Below are 21,987 nucleotides of genomic sequence, written 5' to 3' on the forward strand. Positions count from 1 at the left end.
TATCAAGAGCTAAGTTACTGCATTTTGACAATACACATAAATCGCATGTTTTTAGAGGAACAGAACAGGATTGGCAGTTGCACCTCTTTGTTTTTCTCTGGATATGTAAATTATATTTCATGTTGCAAGGGGCCACTATATCCTTATGTATAAATCAAGAGAGGCAGATATGACAGGGATGGGCAGTGTCTGATTTATGTCCTAATGATCCCTTTAGTGATTCCATGAGTTTCTGGCGAGCGCATTGGTTCAAAATGGATTTGAACATCCTTAACTGGAAGTAACTAGAGGAAAATTGGCAAGACTTTGCAAAACACATTTCCAAGAAAAAGGAACTACAAATGATGATTGTCAGAGAGAAACTACTAAGTGAAATCCTGTGCTTGGTTACTTCAGTGGTCAGGTGAGATGGTGAGATGTCCAGAATATCTGCATGGTGAATTGATTTGATAAAAAAGTTTTGCTTGATAGGCATCTTTTATTTTTTTGATTTTGGGTTTTTTTTTTTTTTTTGTTAGTTGGTTGGGTGGTGGTTTTTTGGGGTTTTTTTTGTGTTACTTTTGTTAACAGCAATGATTTTATTGAAAGTCAGTAAGAACGTATTTTGTGGTATAGTTCCTTTAGCTGCAAATGAAATGCAGATAAAAGGACAGTTTATAAGTCAGTCACCCTTTATCTCCAACCCTTCCTTTTGCTAGAATTTAATAAAGGTTGGGGTGAATGAGGTGTGTCTGTGTGTGTCCAAATGAAGTTGAACTGTGCTGAACCCCCAGTGGGTAAGAACAAACCAAATCTAGAACCTGTCTTTGCTAGTTTAGTTTATCTCCAAGGCCAAGTTTTACAGCAGCAGTTGTCAGCAGGGCTCAGTTTCTTGGATAATTCTCTCTCAAATAGTTTGGCTGTAATAATTAAGATCAGAGCCTTGAATTTTTAAACTTACAAGTACAGGCCACTGAAACATGAGCCCAGTGGGCTCAAGTGGCACCGTGTCACCTCATAAATGAGCCTCAGCATTCCTGCCAGCTGCAGGGCCTAAGCACTTCACCCCATGTAGGTTGCAGCAGTCCAATTTTGAGGTGACAGGTTCATGCATCACTGTGGCAAGATGTGACTGGGGCCAGCAATGACAGGCAGTGCAGTACAATGAGATGAAAATGAAAAATAGTTCTGTTCGCTGTAGCCCCGAGTTGACACATGTTCCTGACAAATTCTTACTTTGGTTTTGCTTAAGTACCCAATATATTGTTCTAATAGCATTCTTACAGAACTGGTTGATCTGAAAATTACTCTGGAGCTAACAGCTTCTAAGGAGTTCTAGCTAATGGTGTGGCAATGATCTAAAATGGGGATAGTACAGCTTTATGCTGTATTAATTATAACTGGACAGGGATGTAGGATTTCAGGAGCCTTGGAAGAAACTTAAAAGACACAAGATAAAAAAGAAATTAGTTGGAAGGGACCTAAAACTATGACCTAGCCCAACTGCCTGATACCTTCTGCTGGCCAGAAGCTAAAGCATGTTATTAAGGCCATTTCCCAAATGCTTCTTAAACAGACAGGCATGGGGCATTGATCACTTATCCAGGAAGCCTGGGGGCTCCAGTGTCTGACCACCCTCTCAGTTAAGAAATGTTTCCTAATGTCAAGTCTGAACCTTCCCTTGTGCAGCTTTGAACCATTCCCAGCTTCATTGCCCTTCTCTGGATGCGTTCCTCCTCCTTCACATCCCTCTTACACTGTGGGGCCCAGAACTGCTGCCAGCACTTCAGTGAGGTCACACCAACACTGAGCACAGCAGGATGATCCCCCCTTCTGACTGGCTGTGCTGCTATGTTTGATGCATCCCAGGACAGTTTTTGCCCTCTGGGCTGCCTGGGCACACCCTGCTGACTCTCACTGAGCTGCTGCCCACCAGCACCCCCAGGGCCCTCCCTACAGGGTGCTCTCCAGACACTCCTCTGCCAGTTTATCCTTGTGCCTGCACTTACTCCATCCCAGGTGCAGGATCTGGCATTTTTTCTTGTTAAATTTCATGCCATGGATGATTGCCCAATGCTCTGTGCAGATTCCTCTTCAAGGCCTCTTGTCCCTCCAGAGAATCAACAGCACCTCCTGGTTTAGCATCGACAGCAAAGTTGCTAATGGTGCATTCAGCTCCTGCATCCAGATCATAGATAAACACATGGCACAGAGCTGGCTCTAGAACTGAGCCCTGCAAAACACCGCTGGTGAGCAGTCACCAGCCAAATGTGGTACACTCACTACATTCACTACACCCCTTTTTGGCCCCTTTGGCCAGTTCTTCACCCAGCACAGTGTGGACCTGCTCATACCACAGCTGGGACAACTGGTCCAGAAGGATGCTGTGAAGGACAGTATCCAAAGCGTTACTAAAATCCTGAAAAACCTAATGTACCAAAGATTGGATTAACATCACACAGTGTTTATGTAGAAGCCATTAAAACTAAACTGTGCTGAGATCTAGACAGAGTCTCTCACAAGCTGTACGTAATTTTTTTCTTTCTGTCTTTGCATACACACCATAGATTCTCTGAGCCTCTCAGCAATGTGGCCATTGGATAGGAAGGGGGAAAAAGAGAGTGGAAAAAAAAAAGAAAGAACACAAGAGAAAAAATTAGCTTTTTATAAGGACAGTCAACTTTTATAAATACAACAGACGCTGCTTTCTGTGGGTTTTTCCACTCCCTTTCTGTAAAACTGACCACCTACTTAAAATTTAAGATATGGGACATGCCAGATTGATGGGCATTTAATCAAGTCTATGTAATCTCTTATTAGTCTGTATTTTTGAGGCTATCAAAAAGAAATCAAAACAGCTTAATTCCCACAATTCAAAAATTTCTGGTTTTTAAATTTATTTTAACCAGAAATTAAGCTGAATGAATGGTTGACTCAACAGTTAGTAAATATTTACTTATTCAACGTGTCTTCAGGGTCATGGATAACTCAGCCATAGCTAGGAAAACTCACAGTATTTGTAAAATTTTAAGTCTGGTCCTGGCTTTTTCTTCTCTTGTTTAATTTTTTTAGTCCCGTGCATTTATCCCTGCAGTGCTCTCTAACTACTGTCTTTCTGTAAACATCCATAGGTCAGAGGTATTCAATTTGGCTTAAGCAGCATTCTCGTGGGCAGTTTGCCAGGAACTCAGAGGCTTCACCTAAATTGCACATTGCTGGGAATAATCTCACTCTGAGCTGCTCTTATCTTTTGTTTGTTTCTTGCTTAGACCTCCATCTGGCTTTTTACTGGGTCAAGACAAGTAGCAGTAAGTGGTGGTATATATAATTCCTATAGCTTGCAGCTTCATAGTATATTTGAAGGGAGGTACAGAGCAGAGATACTGGAGCTAATAGAAGAAATTTCCACCCAGTTCCCACATTTTTTTATAGTCCCTACTGAGAGAATGAGTACTGCCTGTCAGAGCATAATAGAGCATCCACAGCTTCAGCTGTAATTTGTTAACAGACTGATTTCAGCTCATTAAGAAATCCAGCACAGCTTCCAGCTACAGTAATTCTAATGCCCTGGGACAAACTGTCTCATCAGTGTGTTCCCTGACCATGGTATAAGGCTGTGTGTATTTGAGATATAGGTTGGAAGGGTTGGTCAGGAAATAGGTTTTGTCTGGACTACAGTTTAGACACACTTTATATTACTTTTCAATGTATTGTCTAGAGAATAGATTTTCTCAGGTAAAACGTGTCTTTGCTTGGAAGATGAAAATGGTTTTTTTAACACTCTCTGCTACATATTTTTTAAAGCAGAAGTCTTCTCTCCCTGATGTGATGGAACTACTTAAAATTAGTATTTCTTTTTGTTTCTGTAGTGAGATCACTAGGGGTTATTTTCTGTTGAAGTTTGAGCTCACAGAGAGGGCTTTGAAACAATAATGTCTGGATTCTGAAACACTTGAAAAAACATATCTGAACCTATGCCACTGCAGGACTGCATGAGCTGAGCCTTGAGGAGAAATTATGGTATTTCAGTGCAGTCATGAAGACTGACAGTATAGAAATTCTTCAAATCCCAAATAGTTACTCTCTATTCATAGATAAATTTCTTGAAAACAAAACTTCTGTCTTAACAAAAGGGCATGTTCTTGGCAGCAGGATGATTTTGACTTTTGATTTGAAACAGTATCAGTGGGATTTAAAAAAAATATTTGTGTGCCTGATTATCAAGAGTAAAAAGCATGCAGAGGAATAGCTGATTCAGTATAGACACTTTTTCCTCTGCTTTCCAGTGATCTCCACTTTATTCACCTAGAGCAGATGTAAACTGAACCTGAAGCATATCTTGCTTTGTCCTTCTTCTTTCCTCTCCCCTGACTGCTGGGAATCTTCTTCTTTAACTGTGTACATATGCAGAACTGTGAATTTGTATAGATTTGAACCCTGATTTGCATAGATTTAAACCCTTTTCCACCCCAAAATTAGGAGAGAATCCAGAAGTCTTATGCTTCAAATCAGATAGGTAGTTTATTGACAATTCTTGTAATACAGCTAGGCAAGCCATAAGAGCTTGAGAAAAATGATAGAGAGGAGGCAAACTTACAGGGTAAAGTGCAACAGCTTTGTGGAAGTCTTGACTTTCTCAATGAAAAGCTGGGGAAAATGAATTAGGAAAAAATCTGTTATTTGTTTTCCTTTATTAGAGATTTAAGATTAACGTATTCCCTGTTTTAAAGCCCTGCATTTAGTGACTGTGGCTAATGTGCTCCTCAGGGCCAGCAGTAACACATCTGCATGAGAAATGTGAAACCTTCAGCCATTGTGTTTTGTGAGCTTCCCAAATGATAAGAAGATGCCTGACTTTACTACTGATATTTGATCAATGTCTTGACATTTCCTGGAGCGAGCCCATAAATTAATCCTCATCCTTCTATTTGCTATCTGTTGATTAACCAGGACCCTTTCTAAATGCATCATAATGCAGTATACAGAAAAAGGGTTTATTTGTCAATAGTTAGGGCTGTAGTAGCTTGTCTAGGATAGGAGCTGTGAAAGCTTGCAGGCTTTAGGTGTAGCAGCAGAGTGAGGGAAGTGCTCAGCAGATAAAAGCACCTCTGGGTCACAGGATACAAGCTCATTGACTTTTGAGAGTGAACACAAGAACCAGGACCAGTTTGTGGGAAGAACAGACCTCAGGAAAAATTAACTAGAGCAGCCGTCAAGTAGTGTAGGAATTGCCACTTCACCTCTGCCTATACAGTATTAATGGCAATTATGTTATTAATATAAAACAAATAAAGTTGCCCCACAAACAACCAGGTGGATTTGAAGGTGGACCAGTGAGCTGCAGCTGATGCTTCTAAACTCCATCAGATATATGGGAAAAGCAGAATGCCTGGGGACATGTTTAACCCTTTAAATAGTGATGTGGAAAGTCCTCACTTCTGCTGGAAAGGTTTGATTTTTGCTCACTGGCTCTGCTGATGGCCAGTTGTCATACCCAGTGCTGGTTTGATTTGCCAGTGGTTTTATTTAGAGTGGCTCAGCTCTGACTGAACATCAGCTCTTTTAGCAACAAATTGAAAGCCATTAACTAAGCTTCTTAATACTGCCATGTCTGGGCTGGGGAAAAGAAGTGTCTAAGTGTTACCAAGATTTTCTCTAGATGGCCTAGATCTCATTACACATGTTACATGTCACTAAGAACAGTTTTAAAAAAATTTTCTTTACGATTAGATTGCAGTCTTGCCATTCTTCACCATTTGCTTTCTTGAATGTTCAAAGTTCACATTTTTAAAGTTCACAGGGTAGATAAAGTAACTACAAAGCAGATAACTAACACTAAAGGTTGTGTAGATGATAAAAGAAGATGGGGGGTGCTAACGGTTCAACTATATAAGGCAGCCTGAGAGAAAAATCAAAGTTGGAACATCTCAGGAGAGATGGGATTGTAAAAAAAGGGATTTCTTTGTGGTAGAACAACTTGATGTTTCCACGGGTAAACATGAAAAACAGGAGGCTTGTGCAGACTGGCAAATAAGTAATTTGTTGGAATGTCAGTAAGCTACTTCAGTGTAACTGTGTCTACCAAGTGAATTACGTTTCAGGAGCTGCTTTGCAAAAAGCAAACTCGGGAATAGGAGCCATTCAGTATCATGGAAAACAAATTGGAACTGTAAGAGTTGGGGAAAAAAAGCATAATGCTATAAGTGCACTGTGGATATGCAGTAATAACCATACAGGAGCTCAGTATTGCAGCTTATTTATTATACTGTAAGCCTTTTTATTTGTAGAAGTATATCAGTAAGTTTCCTGTTGGAGCTGTAGTTTAAATCAGTTCCTTAAGTGGAAAGATATACAGTGGCAAGTTGAATTTTGCTGATGTGATGACACAGTGTAAATTTCCAGTCTGTGCCAATTTAAGTGTGGGATTGAGGCAGACACCATGTCTACACTGGCAAAACTGAGATGTAGACAAATGACCCTAAATCTTTGTTGGCCTATTGATGGCAGTATGTGTCTAAGTAGTGCTTTGTGGTCAGTGCACTCTGCCCATGCAGTCAGTAGAGCTCATTAGAGCTCTAGCTTTCAGCTTCTTGGATTTCTTTCTGTAAGCATTGTTAAAGGGCATTGCAGGCAAAAGCTGTGGCTTGGAAGCTGTTGGTACATGTGAGGCTGAAGAATACAGCTCCAAGTGGAGACCCTTGAGGTAATAACAGAGACTGCAGCTTCAGACTGTGTGACATGGTGTGCCTTGGTGCAATCAGTTACTTTGGTGTGTGTCAGCCACAGTCCAGCATTCCAATCCTTTGCCAAAATGCAGAGCACCCCTGTGAGACTTTCATAATTTAAAAACAAAGCAAACCAAAAAAGAATTAAATTGTTGACACCAAGGTCTTCAAGATACACATCATAAATGAATTTTCATTTGAACTGTAGCCAGAACTGAACTCAGGCTCAGTTGAGATGAAGAAACTTAAGGGATAGCTGCAGAAATGGAAAAAGTCTGTAGTTAGGGTAGTCTCCAGCATTCAGCTGGGGAAACTGTTGAGCTTTTGATTTAAACTGTCGTGTTTCTCTTCCATATGTAAATCCCACCTCTGGCCAAAGGGCTCATTTCCATAGTTGCCATGTTGGTGGTTCTCCAACAGGAGCTGTACATGGACATCACTGTTTTCATTGGCTCAAAACTTCCTCCTGTTTGTCAGCAGCAAAGATGCTGCATCAGCTTCCTGCTCACTACAGCTGGAACAGGGAACTGCCAAAACATTCTTGAAAATAAAAACCAGAAGGCCAATGCAAATGTGGTGGTCAAAAAGCTACGAACAAAAAAATCCCCAAAAAACCACCTAAACCTTTCTTTCCACTTCCCCTCTGTTTTCTTCCTTCTTTTCTTACTCTTCCCTGTGGACCACCTGAGCTTTAATTCATGGATGCAAGAAGGACAGAAGCTTTTCTGGTGTGTAGCAGTGAAGTTGTGTCATAAAGAAGAGTGTTTATTACCATTCCCCTTCTAGATCACAAAGTGTTGGTAGCACTGTGGCCTGGTGTAGGTACCTGTGAAGTCCCTGCTGCAACAGAGAAGCCAAAAAAGTCCTGCAGCCAATATGCCATGGTTTTTGACTTGACCTGTTAAACCACATCCCTTCATTTGAACTTTTTAATTGAAAACTTATTTGCTATTCACCCTGCTATGCTTCTCTTCCTGTTTTTTTTTTTTTGTAGTCTTGTTTTTAATAACCTAGTCTATTGCAGCTTCTCCCATGACTTTTACTAACGCATAAGTGCTAAACAACACCTTGTTGATTTGAAAGATGAGGCAGCAAGGAATTATAGCTTAGGGGTGTTTCTTTTTAGTGAACATGCTGCACTACATTTATATGTCTGCTGTGGAATGTCATCACATATTCCATAACTCAGTGTCACTTGCAACGGAGAGCTACAGTGCAGGCTGGGATGTGTTTTACATGTTGGCTACATCTCTGTAAGACTACGGACTAATGCTCCATCTCCATTTGAGGTAGGAGGGCAGTGGGAGCAAGATGAAGTGTCGCAGCAGTCCTCATGCTTAATCCAGTTCCCAGAAATGACAAAAGGCAATATGCCATCTGATACATTTCATGCACAGTGGTCCCAACCACCAAGGTCTGGCCGATTGCCAATGAGGACCTGAGCAGGGCAGAGTTTCAGAATGTGCTTGGGGTGGTCATGAATGTCAAGTTTCTGATGCCTCTCTGAAATGAGATGTAGTAACAGCTGTGCATTCCTATCCTGCTGCAGAACAGGAGTGGGATTCATGTTCTGATTCATACTCATTTGCTAGAGGGAGATTCTGATTGCCTTCCAGGTGGTGGTCAACTGAGTCTCACTTGGGTGTCTTGAGAAGTGCCTGTTACATCAGGAAACTTCAGGAACTGGGAGTGAGGGGATAGGGAGAGAAATAGTCAGCAGTCTTCAAAGAGCATTCTACCAGAGGAGTGTGTTGGCTGTCAAAGGCAGCAGTTGGTACAAAAGGTTATAATCAGGGGGAGTGGGGAGAGTCTGTTCCTAGTTCTTGAAACTGCTTGGTGATGATGGTACAGTACTTTTATCAGCCTCTGCTTCAGTATTTCCATCTGCTAGATGGGATGCTGCTTGTGACACATATTCAACTTGACAAAATGAAGTTCCTTTCATGCAGCCAGTTACTAGGGATTGTATTTTTCTGTCAGACCTTTGTGTAGCCTTTATGCAGAAGGGTGTTGGCGTGAATAAAGGAGTGAAAGATAGTAATTTCAACATTTTCTGCTTTTGTTTCACATAATACATCACCACCACTACTTGTTAAAAAGTTTTTGAGAAAGTTTTAGTCTCTACAAGCGAGATGCTGTCATTCTTGTGGGAATTACTCTATTTCCTCCACCTTTGAAACTTATAATAACCTGCTGATTCAGAAATGAGTGTGTCCCTTGGCATTGTATTCTTTCATGGCTCTATCCTTTCCCTTCCTCAGGTCCTCAATCTAATTACTGTCAGTGCAACAGCTGCTGCCTCTGCACTGCTGAAATCTGTGTCTGTTCATTCCAGTGAGTTTCCCTCTCATGCAGGCTCAGCTGAGAGGTACCCTCTGCCTGTGCCTCCTGCTTTTGTCTCCTGCTAACTAATGACATAAAGCATTTTGGTGTACAGTTTGCATTAATAAGATGAAAACAAAAATTGCCCCACAAAAACACAAACAAGCACTGAGAAAAACTGTGTTGAGTGAGACAGAGGCTCATTTGAAGCCTTGTTTTGATAACCTTAGATTGGGAAAAAAATCCCACTGTGCATCTTCATGTCTCACTGAACTCTTTCTTCAGTGAGTTAAGATCAGCTCCCTTTCTCGCCAGCTCATTGTTTGATCAGGAGGGTGCAAGTGCCCAAGATGCAGGGCAGCACAAAGAGATGTTGTGTCTGTTCATGTAGCATAAGTATATATATAGGACAGGACAGCATAGTCTGAAAATGTAATTAAATGTAATAAAAAAAAAAAGGAGTGCCGGTGAAAAGCATGCATGCATTATTCTAATCCTCCTTCCTTCAGAACAAAGAACAAATGTGGCTGCTGCTACTCCAGTTGCAGCCTGTTTTTCTTAGCTTGTAATCATGCATGAGAAGAAGCAATTCAATAGAAAGTAAATGTAAAATCACAAAATAATTCCCAGTAATGTGTTTAAGGATGGCTTTCTGTAAGCTTGCTTTCTTTGTCCATCCAAAGCTCACATAAAAAGTAAAATGTGAAAATAAGGGATGGAAGAAAAACCATAAGCCAGTCCCTATTTTGCTTTTGAGCCATGTGAAGAATGCCTTCAAAGGTGTTAGTTTCTTTTATATATGTTGTTTACTTAGGTTATTTGTTCCTTTGTACTAGAAATTCAGATGCACCAGCAGTATGGTGGAAGAAAGATTTGTGCTTGTATGAAAAGAGGGAAACAGAGATGGAAAATAAGGGGATAGGGAGCACAGTAAAGCTTTGTCCTTTCTCTCTGCCACTCATCCTTTTTTATTTTAAAGCTATTTTGCCTTTATTTCCCATTAAAGCTCTGTCTTTCAAACTTATTTTTCACAGCCCTGGAGACCAGAATTAGAATTTCCACTCCCTTCCCACCCCTCTAACTTTACCAGTACAAACTAGAATTAAAAACCAACCAACCAAAAAAATCAGCAATTTCAGAAAAAATGGCCAAACTGAAGTTGCCAACACTAGATAAATGTACTGGTGCATCTGAGGAATTGAGGTAATTTCACTGATTCAGGCTTGTATTGCACATTTCATTGTATGGAAGTAGCCATGGAGTTAACTCCTCCATCTTCTACCCATTCCTACCCTCCCATCAGTAGATGATGGTTTCTTTTGTTCATAGTTAAGTAGGTTGTCAAACTGACATACTAGAAACATGCTGGAATTTGTAGGTGATGAGCATTTACACTGTCTCCTTGTCAAGGTAAGAGCTGTTTTTTCACTTTTGTTTTCATGAGGCAGACACAGAGAAAATTGCCATTTGCCTGGGATTTCTTGTTGACCTGAACATAGGAGTCCCCAGGGCTGCAGCCCCACCCCTGTTTCTGGTGTAAATCCACTGGCTCACAGACATGGACAGACAGCCCTGCACTCCTGTGTCCCCTGGATTGTGGATCCTCCAGCTGTTAGCCTTGGACATAGAGTCCATCCAGCAGCAGCTCTTCCAGTTGACCTTCAGGCCTGAGTGTCTCCAAAAATTGGCCAGGACCACCCTGATCTCTCCAGAATCCAGTTCCATTAGTTGCCTCACTCCCAGAGACACATGCATACCTGTCTGCCAAACCACCTAGCTTAGCTACCTGCTTAGCCAGCAAGTAGCTCTGTGTGCTATAAAGCTAGTGTGGCTTTATAGTTCCTAGCAATTACACACTCACTGCAGTTGCTGACACCACAGGTATATGGACTTTTAGACCTGTAGTCCCACTCCAAAATCATCACCATCTACAGAAAGGTGAATAAGGAGGCTCACCAATCTTTGGATACCAATCATTCCCACACAGAGTGGAAAATACAATTTTTTCCCCTAATTTTTCTTTCATTCAAGAATTTTAAACTATTACATAGCTGCAAAACCTCTTTGTGTAGGACATGACAGTGATTGATGCTTGGCTTTATGGTCACATTTGCATTTATTTTTCTGTTAAGGTGTTTTCTGTAGTGCTTATCATCAGCGTATTTATGTGCTTATATAAAGAAGATTCATGATGTGATGAATGATGACCTGACAGGGTTGATGATAACAATTCTAATTAGTTTATTTATGCACTACTACTTTTTTTGCTGTAACTGGTAAAATATAAGAGGGATGAAAAGGATGTGGGAACTCCAAAAATACCTCTCTCTTAGGCTGTTTTTACCCAGCTGTTAGTTTGGCTCCAGTCCTTCAGTTTCCCCCCATCTCTATCCTCTTTCTCTCTTTTTTTTCCCCCTTCACCCTTCAATCTGCTGCAGCTGTTAGAATTTCATCATTGTCTCCAAATACCACGTTTCCCATTAGCAGCACAGCCCCTTCTGTGCTAAGGGGAATGTCATTTCTGTGCTTTGCATGTGTATCATTGTGAGATGATCTGCAGCCAAAGCAGTCCTTACACCTTTGACTGCAGCAAGGGTCAATTCCTCAGTAAGAGGCACACATAAGATGCATAAATATCGACAGATGAGGTTTGCAGACTTGCTGGCACAAAGTGGTTAATCCTTTTTGTGCTCTGTTTTTCAGATGCCTTTGTGCTGTAGTTAGCCTTATCAGCATTTGATTTAACACTGGGTGCCAGCATATTTATTCCTTTTGGCAGTTTTAGTGCCATGTCACTCACTGACTGTCACAGTTGTATCATATATTAGATGGCTTATCCTAAAAAACGATTTCAGGTATGAAACCACTGCTCATTCTAATACACTTTATCCATATATCTGTTGGGGGTTTTTTTCAGCTGATTTTTAAGTTTGTGTGTATTTTGAATCAATGGCTTTTGTGAATTTCTTTCTGTTCACTGTTTTCATTTTTGCCTGATACCCATTTTGCACTTACCTTGCCTTCCCAAAAAACCTTTTGTAGTGTCCCTGCTTTTTCCTTACAGTCCTTCATGATTAGATGGACTCCTGCAGGTTTGGCAGGGCATCCTAATTTGGACTTGGGGGTCAGCTTGGAGTTCTGAGTTACTCATAGCTTGGTTCTATCTTGCTCCCACAAAATGGCCTAAAACAGATGCTAATTGCAGTGTTTCCTTGCTACCCTCCAGTTCTTTTTAAGAGAGGTCTTATTTCCTCAGACTACAAGGCCTGTAGCTTTAACTTACTAGACCACTGGGAGGAGAACCTTATTGCAGGGAGCAGAATAGGTTTTCAAGTCCAAACTGATATGTACCTGCACATGTAGTCCACATGTGTGTATCCATGTGCCAAAATAAACCATGTGACCTTGGATGTATAAAATGAAGTCATGGGACATCTGTGCTCACTGATGCAAAGCTTGTATTTGCACACCTGAGCGCTGAAAGCATCATGCCATTGCATATTGCCTCATTTCTACATTGGATGCATATTGTGAATTCTGTTGTGCAAATGCAACCTTATTTCGTGCAGTCTAAGACAGTTTAAAGCAAAATACTTCTGACTGGACTTGTCATCTTCTATTCTTCCCTCTCAAAAAATGTCAAGGGCATTTGCACAATACTTTGACAATTCCAAATATTTTTCTTTTATCTGTCATGTTTGTTTCATTAAATCCTTTGTAAAGAGTCAGGGGATGCAACTCCTTTTGCAATGTTAGTTCTTTGTATAATGCATGGGCTTAGGATGCTTTCCAGTCTATTTGCCCCCAGCATATCCTGGTGCATGGGGTTGTTCCTCTTCAGGTGCAAGACTGTCACTTTTTCCTTTGTCACTTTTCACAAGGTTCCTGTGATCCCATGTCTCCAGCCTGTCAAGGTCCCTGTAAATGGTGGCACAGCCATCTGGTATATCAGCCAATCCTCCTGGTTTTGTATCATGTGCAAACTGGTCATGGGGGGACAGTGGTGGTGGCAAATACAGCTCCACAAAATTCTCATTTACTTTTGTAGCTCAGAGTGAAAGCAGGGTATTGCCAGGTAGCCTAGGGAGAAAGAGTGTTTGCTGGATGCAGTTTAACTCCATTGTGTAAAGCTTGAAAAAGTTTTCTTCCACCTCAGGGCTCTTGGATTTCTCTGCTGATGAGGACTGTATGTGACCTTTCTGTGTTTTAATTATTCAGGAAGGATGTCCTACAGTAGAGAGTGCCTGCTAATAAAAAGTCTGAAATAAATGCTTCAAATGACTACTTTTGATGCTTACTTTAGATCCTGTAAGTCAGAGATCCTAGCTGGAAATCCTTATGAGACTTTAGGAAGCCCTGAGGGGCTGCAGGTGTTATCTCCCAGTACATCAGTAATGCTGAGCACATTTTGAGTTAAAGGAAATGTGATTTCTTTGTAAATAAATATAGATTCATGACTATCTTGGATGGACCTTTCTGTTTCTTACTTTTACTAGTCAGGAGGGACCTGCTCTCTTCAGCAGTCTGCAACTTGCTGGCCACGTGGCTTTGATATGCTGCATGCAGGACAGAATGCCCAGCTCTCCTCCACCTGGTGCTGAATGCTGCTGGTTGAAAATCGCATCTGCTATGGCTAATGCTCACAGTAAGCTGTCCTGAAAGTGCATTTTTACCTTGTGTTTCTTGACCTAGAGGTTCTGGGGAGATCACTTTAAACAACGTGTTTAAACTCTGCAAGCCCTGGTCTGAAAACAGGTGTTGAAAACTTATTGCCAGCTTGCTTTGGGGATGTGGACTTAACTGGTTCATTCTGCTAACCATGTTTTTAATGGAATTATCTCTTACAAGTCTCATCAAGTCATCTCTCCTTTCTCCTGCCAAATAAATATTCCTTAATAATAACCAAATCTCTTCCTTCATCTTCATTATTTATTTGCTTGTTTAATAAATAATTTTTTTTTCATCCCAGAAGCCTAAACTGACTTACATGTGAGCTGCTCCTTGGCTGAACCACATAGCAGTTGCTGTATGGTGTGCTGTATTTGTCAGTGGTCTCTGAAAAACTGCTGGTACTCCAGAAAATCAGGACTACATAGTGATGTTCCTGAGGCATGTGGAGGTGTCTTGGGATAATAACATGAAACAGGTCTTGCATGTCTCTGCTATGCTAAAGCAACAGGGAAGCAATTAGTTCTGGGCTTCCTGCATTGTATTGAGCTTCTCATTTCTAAAGCTGACAAACAAAATTCTTGGCCGTTTGCAGGATTATAGGCTGGAATTCCTGTAGATCCCCACACTGCCAGGTGCCTTCCTACTTGAGAATAAAACATTAATGACTAGTTAATTTAAACTGTTACCCAAGCATTCTGCATAAATGCTTCATAAACAACCTGAATAAACATTTTGAATGATGTTATTTTAAAATTCACTTGGTCTAATTTATTTTCCCTAAGCGTGTATTTAGAATAGAACAGACTATTGCAGTTGGAAATTTATTTCAGTTAGACTTCTGCCCTGTCAGCATCCTAATGGAGGAATTGCACACACAATCTGCAGCACCTTTCCCAAGGAAAGAAAAGGAAGGAAATGCAGATTTTCAGATATTGTCCATGTCACTCACAAATAGGTCCCTGCAGAATAATAAAGAGCTTCAGTGTCATTGACTTTTTTTTTTTTTTTAAGCTAAATAGTCACAGCCTTCACATAGTATAAGGTCCCTCTAGCTGGGTACCATTTTAGGAGAGCTCTATATTATATTACATGTTTCTAGCTGCTGGTTCAAATTTCTAAAGTAGGATTTTTCTGATTACAAGCTAAAGTTTGAATTTCCAGCCCCACTGAATCCCCCTCCAAATCTGCTGACTCCACCAGGCAGACTGATGTTTTAGTGGATTTGTTAATGTTCAAGCTACATTCTTACCATTCTTTTCTCACAGGAAAATATCTGTAAATAATTCTGTCTAAAATTTCTTACTCTGCTGGGTTTCCTGTCACTCTCAGGAACTTTAGTGCCTTCTTTCTTTTTCTTTTTTTTTTTTTTTTTGAGTGTTAGTATATCTCCAAGAATAACCAACTGAGAGTATGATGATGGATCAGTGCCATTTGGGTAAAGGAGCATATGTTGAAATGTGCTTTTCCTACCTTGTTTTAAAGCTACATAGTATCACTTTATCCTTACATATATTAAGGGAGATTTTTATTTATAGGTTTTAACCTTAAAGTAGGATTATTATAACACTAGTTTCTTCCTTTGTTTCCTGCATGAGTCATTGGTTCTATTAAGGTTTCGTGCTTGAATCTCTCCCAAAAGCCTTTTCCCCCACCCAATTCTAAAGTTTTCAACCACAAAAGCTAGTATCAAAAATTATATTTATTGTATCAAGAACAAGGAGTCCATGTTAAATAGGAAAAAAATTGCAAAGATGTTACTGAATATAAAAGCTACTTGTAACCTTAACATTGAATTTAAAACTTTCTTCCCCTTCGAGACAATTGGACAAATCTATTTAGTCTCATTTCTATTTTTTTGTCTCATCCCCAAAACCACTCTTTGTAGTTTCTTTTGGTTCAAAATAGATGCAGTAATGAACTCTGTCAATAGAGCTATGTTTAGGCCAATATTTTTGAATGTTTGCACTTACAAAATAAAGAACTGAATATATTTTCCCCTTTTTTATATTAAAATATTTTGTAACAAGATTATGGGTAATTGACAGTTTTACAAATTACCCTTAAGTGTGAATTTCAGAACTTTAAAGCAGAAAAATTTCAAAAGTTAGTCAGTGCTTTTTGTTTGGACCATCGCCAGTCCTTGTTGCACTTGGGATGTGAGGTTTCTATGTTTTTCTGAAGAGTTCTTTTGACATTTTCTCTCAAAAAAACCCCAAATCATCTATTTGCTATCCATTTCCAAAAACTTGGTAGAACATCTGAGAAGTGCTAGGTAGTTCACATTCATCTGGGACATTATCTTGAATATGTGCTGTCTTTTTTGACTTTTCAATCCTTCTAAGGATTGCTGTGGGAGCTGGTCAGCAAACTGGTGAGGACCTTCTACAGCACTGTGCTGGGGCAAGAACAAAATGGGTTAAATAAGATTAAACAATGCCTTGGTTTGAGAGAACTGTGTTGCTCCAGCTTTCAACTGCAGTGTGGCAGCATTCTGGCTTGTGTCAGGAGTGTGGTTGGAGCATGAGTGTAGGAAGCTGTGCATTATCTGTGCTCTGAGCATGTGACGAGTCTCCTCTTTGCCCACAGCTGGGTGCCTGAGCTGGATGGAAGCTTTACCACATTGCTCAGCTCTTGAGAGTGGAATGTTCTCCATTGAAAAGCTGGGGTACCTGTAACTGATGGAAGCCCTGAGCATGGAGAGTCATGGTCTTCTTATGAATACCTCATGAATTTGAGGGTCTTTAGGTTTTCTGGTCTCAATAGTCTTGCCTGAAGGTTAGTCAGCTCTATGTATATGTACAGGGGAACGTGTTGTAACTGTACACTCTCCTATAGCAGATAGGCAATTATATGCAAGAATGACACAGTCATAAGAACTACAAGCACGAGCTGTTTTAAGGTAAGATCTTTTTGCTCTGGTTGGCTGGCTCCTTGGACTTAATTGGAACTTATTTTATTATTCTGATAATTTATATTGAATTTAAATGCACTGTGCTGGCTGATAGGAGTATATTAAATGTAGCAAATCTTCTGTTGGGTAGTCTATAATACAAGGCATTTTCAAGAGCTGGCAGGCTTTGTACAGGCCAAATTATCATGCAAAATGTCTGGGAGCATATGATTTATGCCAAAGGTGCTGTAAGATTGCATAAATTTAAGACTTTTATTCTCAACTATTGCATTCATACACTAAAATAATTATAGGGTGCTGATGATGCAGCACCATTTAAGAAAATGAATGACTTAATTTTACTTAAGTCTATTGTTAAAGATAAAACTATGCTACTGTATTAAAAAAAAAAGAAAGAAAAACCCTGCACAAGATGATGAAGTGCTGTCAAGTCATAGATCATAACACTGCAGTTGGGAGTTGCTCTCTGTGGAGGAATTATATTGGTTTTACATCCTTTTTTTACAGTGTCCTTGCACGATGAAACAGTTCATACCAATGTTAAAATTTGGTGAGACCTCTGTTGCTGTTAACTTTTCATATTGATTGTCCAAGAGCACGGCCAGCAGTTGGATCTGAACTGACTCACTGCTAAACCTGCTATAATTATTTATAATCATTGTCTCTGACTGGGCGTGGCGATATCATTATTTCTGGCACAGTGCTGCTCAGAAGTAGAAAATTACTAGTTGAAAATCACTTGTGTATGCACATAGTACTATAGTGGTCCTCCTGATGGTTGGCACTTGGGTGTGAGCACCTACACCATCGAGTTGAACCCATGACTGTCTGCTTGACAATGTGATATTTGGAAACCAGCTTCCTCTGTGTGTGTGGCATTGTTTGTGCTGTAGGAATCCAGACTGTCTTCTGGTTGACTGTAGGAGAGCTTGTCTGTTCACTGAGGCACAGGGTTTGAGGCCTGCAGGGGAGGGAGGGACTTGACAGGCTATTGGCACAGAAACAGTCAGTTCTGTTGTCCACAGCCTTGCAAACAGCTTGGCTTTTCCCACAAAGTACTTGGCTTTCCTTATGTGACAGACCAGATGAAAAATATGAGTAAACTAAGAAAAAGACTTAAGAAAAACATAAATTCCCCACCAAGTTACATCTGCTGTGAAGAACAGCCTGAAGAGGTAACCAAACCAAAGAGCTTGGACAGCCAATGATAGGACAAAGAAATTATGCTGAGACATGGCCCATTTCAAGCCCAAATGTGACAAATTGAGAAGTAGCAGCCATCACTCAGCAGTCCTTGTGCAGTGCTGTGGCTTGTTAGGTCCTAATCTTCATTAGTTACCTATTAGTAGCCTACAGCTGTGTGGCACTTTGGTCTAAGGCTGGGTTTGGTGGCCCAAGTGGAAGCGATGGAGCTGGAGAGGAGGAAGTGTAGGGAAGGATGGATGGTAAGGATGTTTTGTTGTAGCATTTCTTGACCTCCTATACAACTCCCTTACATAAGGACCCCAAGAGTGAATGTAGTGTTAGCAAGATGAGTCTACATCACGAGCAGTTGCCCCTTCAGATGTTTCTCTCTCACCATCAACATTGAAATGGGAAATGGGGAAAAAGTGCAGTGGGAGACAAATAATAGATAAATAGCTGATGCTATTTTCTAGCAGTTCTTTTCAGGTCAGCATGACACTGACAATCCAAGTCCCAGTCATGCTAGAAATTTTTGATAAGTGCTCAGACATTTAATATTTGAGGTGACCTTTCTAGTTTGTGATAGCTGTATCTTAACAATTTTTATATTTTTTTGCCTCACATCAATCCTCTGGTTTTATTTATCATATTTCCAATTCAGAGCACTCTAATATCCCTTTTTTTTTTTTTTTTAAGTAAACCCAAAGTATTTATCTGTGGCAGTATTTATCTGCCAGAACAGAGTGCTGTTGGTATAAACTGATATATAACAGGTGCTCTGTTTTCCCAGCCTTCCAGAAAATTGCTGGTCAGCAATACCTACCATGAAATATATGGTCTTCAGGTGATTTAAGTGAGGTGCGTGAACTTAAAGGCTTTTGTGGAACTGTGCTGGATTCTTCTAAGATAAATTTAATTCTAACTCTGATAAAAGAAGTGAAAGAACTCAAAAAAGCTTGACAGTTGCAAGAAAGTGACCTATAGTAGGATGACCTCTAAAGAAGGGAGAATGAATTTTTTTCTCCCATCTGTGCTGCTTAAATAAAGCCTGGAAGATTATTTCCATGTTTTTGCCACTTATAACAATAGAAACTCAGATCTGGCTAAACATAAAAAAATGTTTTTAGTAATTGGAGAGTAGTGGCATCACAGCTTTCAAATTAATTTTTAAATAAATTACTACTTGAAGATTCCTATCTTTTTTTGTCTTTTTTTATTTTAATGTAACTCAAGCAGTTTCTGAATTCACTGAGAATTTTTAAAGACGGAAGAACCACAAATCCACAGCAGAACTGCCTGTTTTTTGAATACAGTGAAAACCAAACTTTATTATTCTGCTATATTAAACACATTCAAAGGTCCAAAACTTGTTGAGAAAAATGCTTTTTCTTTTTGTAGTGCAGTTTTAAATTTCCAATTTTATGATAAGTTCAATAAAATGGAACTTATCTGGATTAATCTTTTTTCCTCATCATTAATTTAGTTGTTATCCTCTGCAGAAAAATAGATTTGGTGTTAGCTTTGGTGGTAGTTTTGGCTGGGAGAGTGGGAAATAGGAAAATGGTTTTACTGCTTCTCATCATATAATGAATGGTCCATTGATTAAGAATTTTAATTTCCATGTGTTTTGCATTATGTTAAAACCTCAAAAACTACTTATTAGCTGGTGTAATATTTAATTTAGGATTATGTAAAATTGGATGTGGTTTGAAATCTGGAAATGAGTTAAAACTATAAAAATTTGTTATATGGTTATATAAGGCTACATTAATTGTGCTGGAGGCTTAAAGAATAATGTTTTTAAAAACATGCTTTGCATTTAAAATTAGCATTTGGTCAAAGAATATGTCGAAGTTTATTTGTTAGTCACTGTGTTAAAGTATGAAAATGGAACTTATCACTGTGTTTCAAGGTTTGGGGTATTTTTAGTTAGGAAGAAACCAAGCTATTTTTTCCTTTTTTTTTTTTTTTTTTTTTGTTAGTCTACAACTTCATCTGGGGTTTTGTTGGGGTTTATCCCCAAGCATCAGCTAGATTCCCACGCAGCTGCTTGCTCCCCGTGGGATGGGGGAGAGAATGGGAAGTGTAAAAGAGAGAAAACTCATGGGCTGAGATAAAGACAGTCCAGTAGAGAAAGCAAAATCTGAGCATTCAAGCAAAGCAAAACAAGGAATCATTCACCACTTCCCATGGGCAGGCAGGTCTTCAGCCATCCCCAGGACAGTGACGCTCCATCACAGGTAACAGGGACCTGGGAAGAAAAATGTCATCACTCTGAATATTCCCCTCTTCTTTCTTCTTCCCTGAGCTCTACATACTAAGCACGACACCATATGGTGTGGGAGATCCCTTGGGTCACTTGGGGTCAGCTGTCACAGCTGTGTCCCCTCACAACTTCTTGTGCACCCACAGCCTCCTCGCTGGTGGAGTGAGGTGAGGAGTAGGAAAAGCCTTAATGCTGTGCAAGCACTGCTTAGCAAGTAAAAAAAACCAACCAACAACAAAAAGTCTGTGTTATCAGCACTGTTTCCAGCACAAATCCCATACCAGCCCCACACCAGCTACTGTGAAGAAAATTAACTGTACCCCAGCCAAAACCAGCACAGGTGGTGATGAAACAGAACTAGTTGTTTAAGCAGCAGTGAGAACAGTAGCTTCTCACAAAATATTGCTGCTGTCAAAGGTGATATTACTCAGTTCTAGTCTACACTTTATTTAACAGCAAACCTGGAATACTTGAATATGTCTATCTAATTAAAAATATTTTAATAGCTTAACAATTTTTAGATCTTAGAAGTTGTCATAACTTGTAATTTTTAGTAGTTTCATTTGAGGTAAAAATATACCTTAAAGTTGCAGATATATCTGATTTACTTAAAGCATTGAGAGATGAGGCAGTTCATAACCAGCATGGGTTTACATGGAGAAAGTCCTGCTTAACCAACTTAACTTCCTTTTATGACAAGGTCACTCAACTAGTTGACCCAAGCAAGTATTTTTGTGGTGTGGTTTTTGGTGTTGTTGTATTTTTTGGTTGTTTTTTTTTGTTTGGTTGGTTTTTTTAGTTTTAGCAAAGGTTTTGGTACTGTCTCTCAGTGTCCTTCTGGATAAACTGTCTAGCACACAGCTAGACAAGTTCATAGGACACCCTCAAGGGCAGAAACACCTTGCAGAGAGATCTGGATAGCCTCGAGAGCTGGACAGTCACCAACCACATGAAATGCAGCAAGGCCAAGTGTCACATTCTCCACCTGGGATGGGACAATCCTGGTCCTCTCTCTGGTCACCAGTGACAGGACACAATGAAATGGAATGGATCTACATCAGGGGAAATTCAGCTTGGACATTATGAAAGGTTTCTTTGGTGAGAGGATGGTTAGTCACTGCACAGGCTCCCCAGAGAAGTGGTCACAGCATCAGACCTGTCAGAGCTAAGGAGCATCAGGCCAATGCTCTTAGTGATACAGCCTAGCTTTAGGCAGTCCTGTGAGGAGAAGGGAGTTGGACTTGATAATCCTTATGGGTCTCTTCCAGCTCAAGATAGTCTGTGATTCTATGATTCATTCTTTTACCTACGATCTGGAAAATGACAAGTCTGTCATTTAAAATGCAGCAACCACCTGCCAAGTTGTTCACAGAATTTTAAAGAATTCGTTTTCCTTCCGTTACTGTGCACACCTTTGCTTTTTCAGGCTTTGATTTTAAAATGTGGCTGTCTGAATTCAGCTTTTTGCATTTGGAAGTTGAACAAAGATTCAGGATAATGTTAATTCCTGCAAGGTCTGGTGTAAAAGTGCTGAAATATACTTTTTAGCTGCTCTGTGAGGCTTTTGGAGAGGCTGGTTTCCCATTAGGGTTTCAGTTTCAGAATGGAAAAGACACGTGTGGCAAGCAGGCTCTGCATTGCCGTGCTGCACCAGAATCCCATAACGTGAGGTATCTGCCTGTAATTCAAAACTTCAAGAGGGATCCAGCTGAAGCAACAAAGGTCCCACTTTTGGCATTTGTGCAGCAGCTGCCTGGGCATTGTGCCATTCATCAGAGGCAATACACATTCCCTCTCAATCCTGCTGTGATTCCCTTCCTCCCTCCTGTTTCAAATGCTTTCGCAGAGCTGAGCAGTGTGAACTTTCATCAGAGGAGGTGAAAGTGGTGTTGCTCATTCTGAACATGCTGGGATTGTTTTCCCAAGCT

The 21,987-nt window shown here is 40.1% G+C and overlaps 1 protein-coding gene across 2 annotated transcripts in view; it reads left to right on the top strand.

Moving 5' to 3' along the window:
• The window catches only part of TSPAN9 (tetraspanin 9), a 168,127-nt gene that overhangs the window by 27,201 nt on the left and 118,939 nt on the right, over nucleotides 1-21,987 (top strand). The window contains exon 3 of one of the 2 annotated variants that reach the window (XM_085067569.1): nucleotides 13,523-13,671. The exons of the other annotated variant lie outside the window; for it this stretch is intronic. Coding sequence (XP_084923695.1) covers nucleotides 13,587-13,671 — 85 coding nt within the window. The 5' untranslated portion in view covers nucleotides 13,523-13,586. The remainder of the gene's footprint in view (nucleotides 1-13,522; nucleotides 13,672-21,987) is intronic. 2 annotated transcript variants of the gene reach the window in all.

The sequence above is a fragment of the Lichenostomus cassidix genome, chromosome 1 (genome assembly GCF_008360975.1).
Source record: "Lichenostomus cassidix isolate B80296 chromosome 1, HeHo_3.0, whole genome shotgun sequence".
NCBI classification, from domain to species: domain Eukaryota; kingdom Metazoa; phylum Chordata; class Aves; order Passeriformes; family Meliphagidae; genus Lichenostomus; species Lichenostomus cassidix.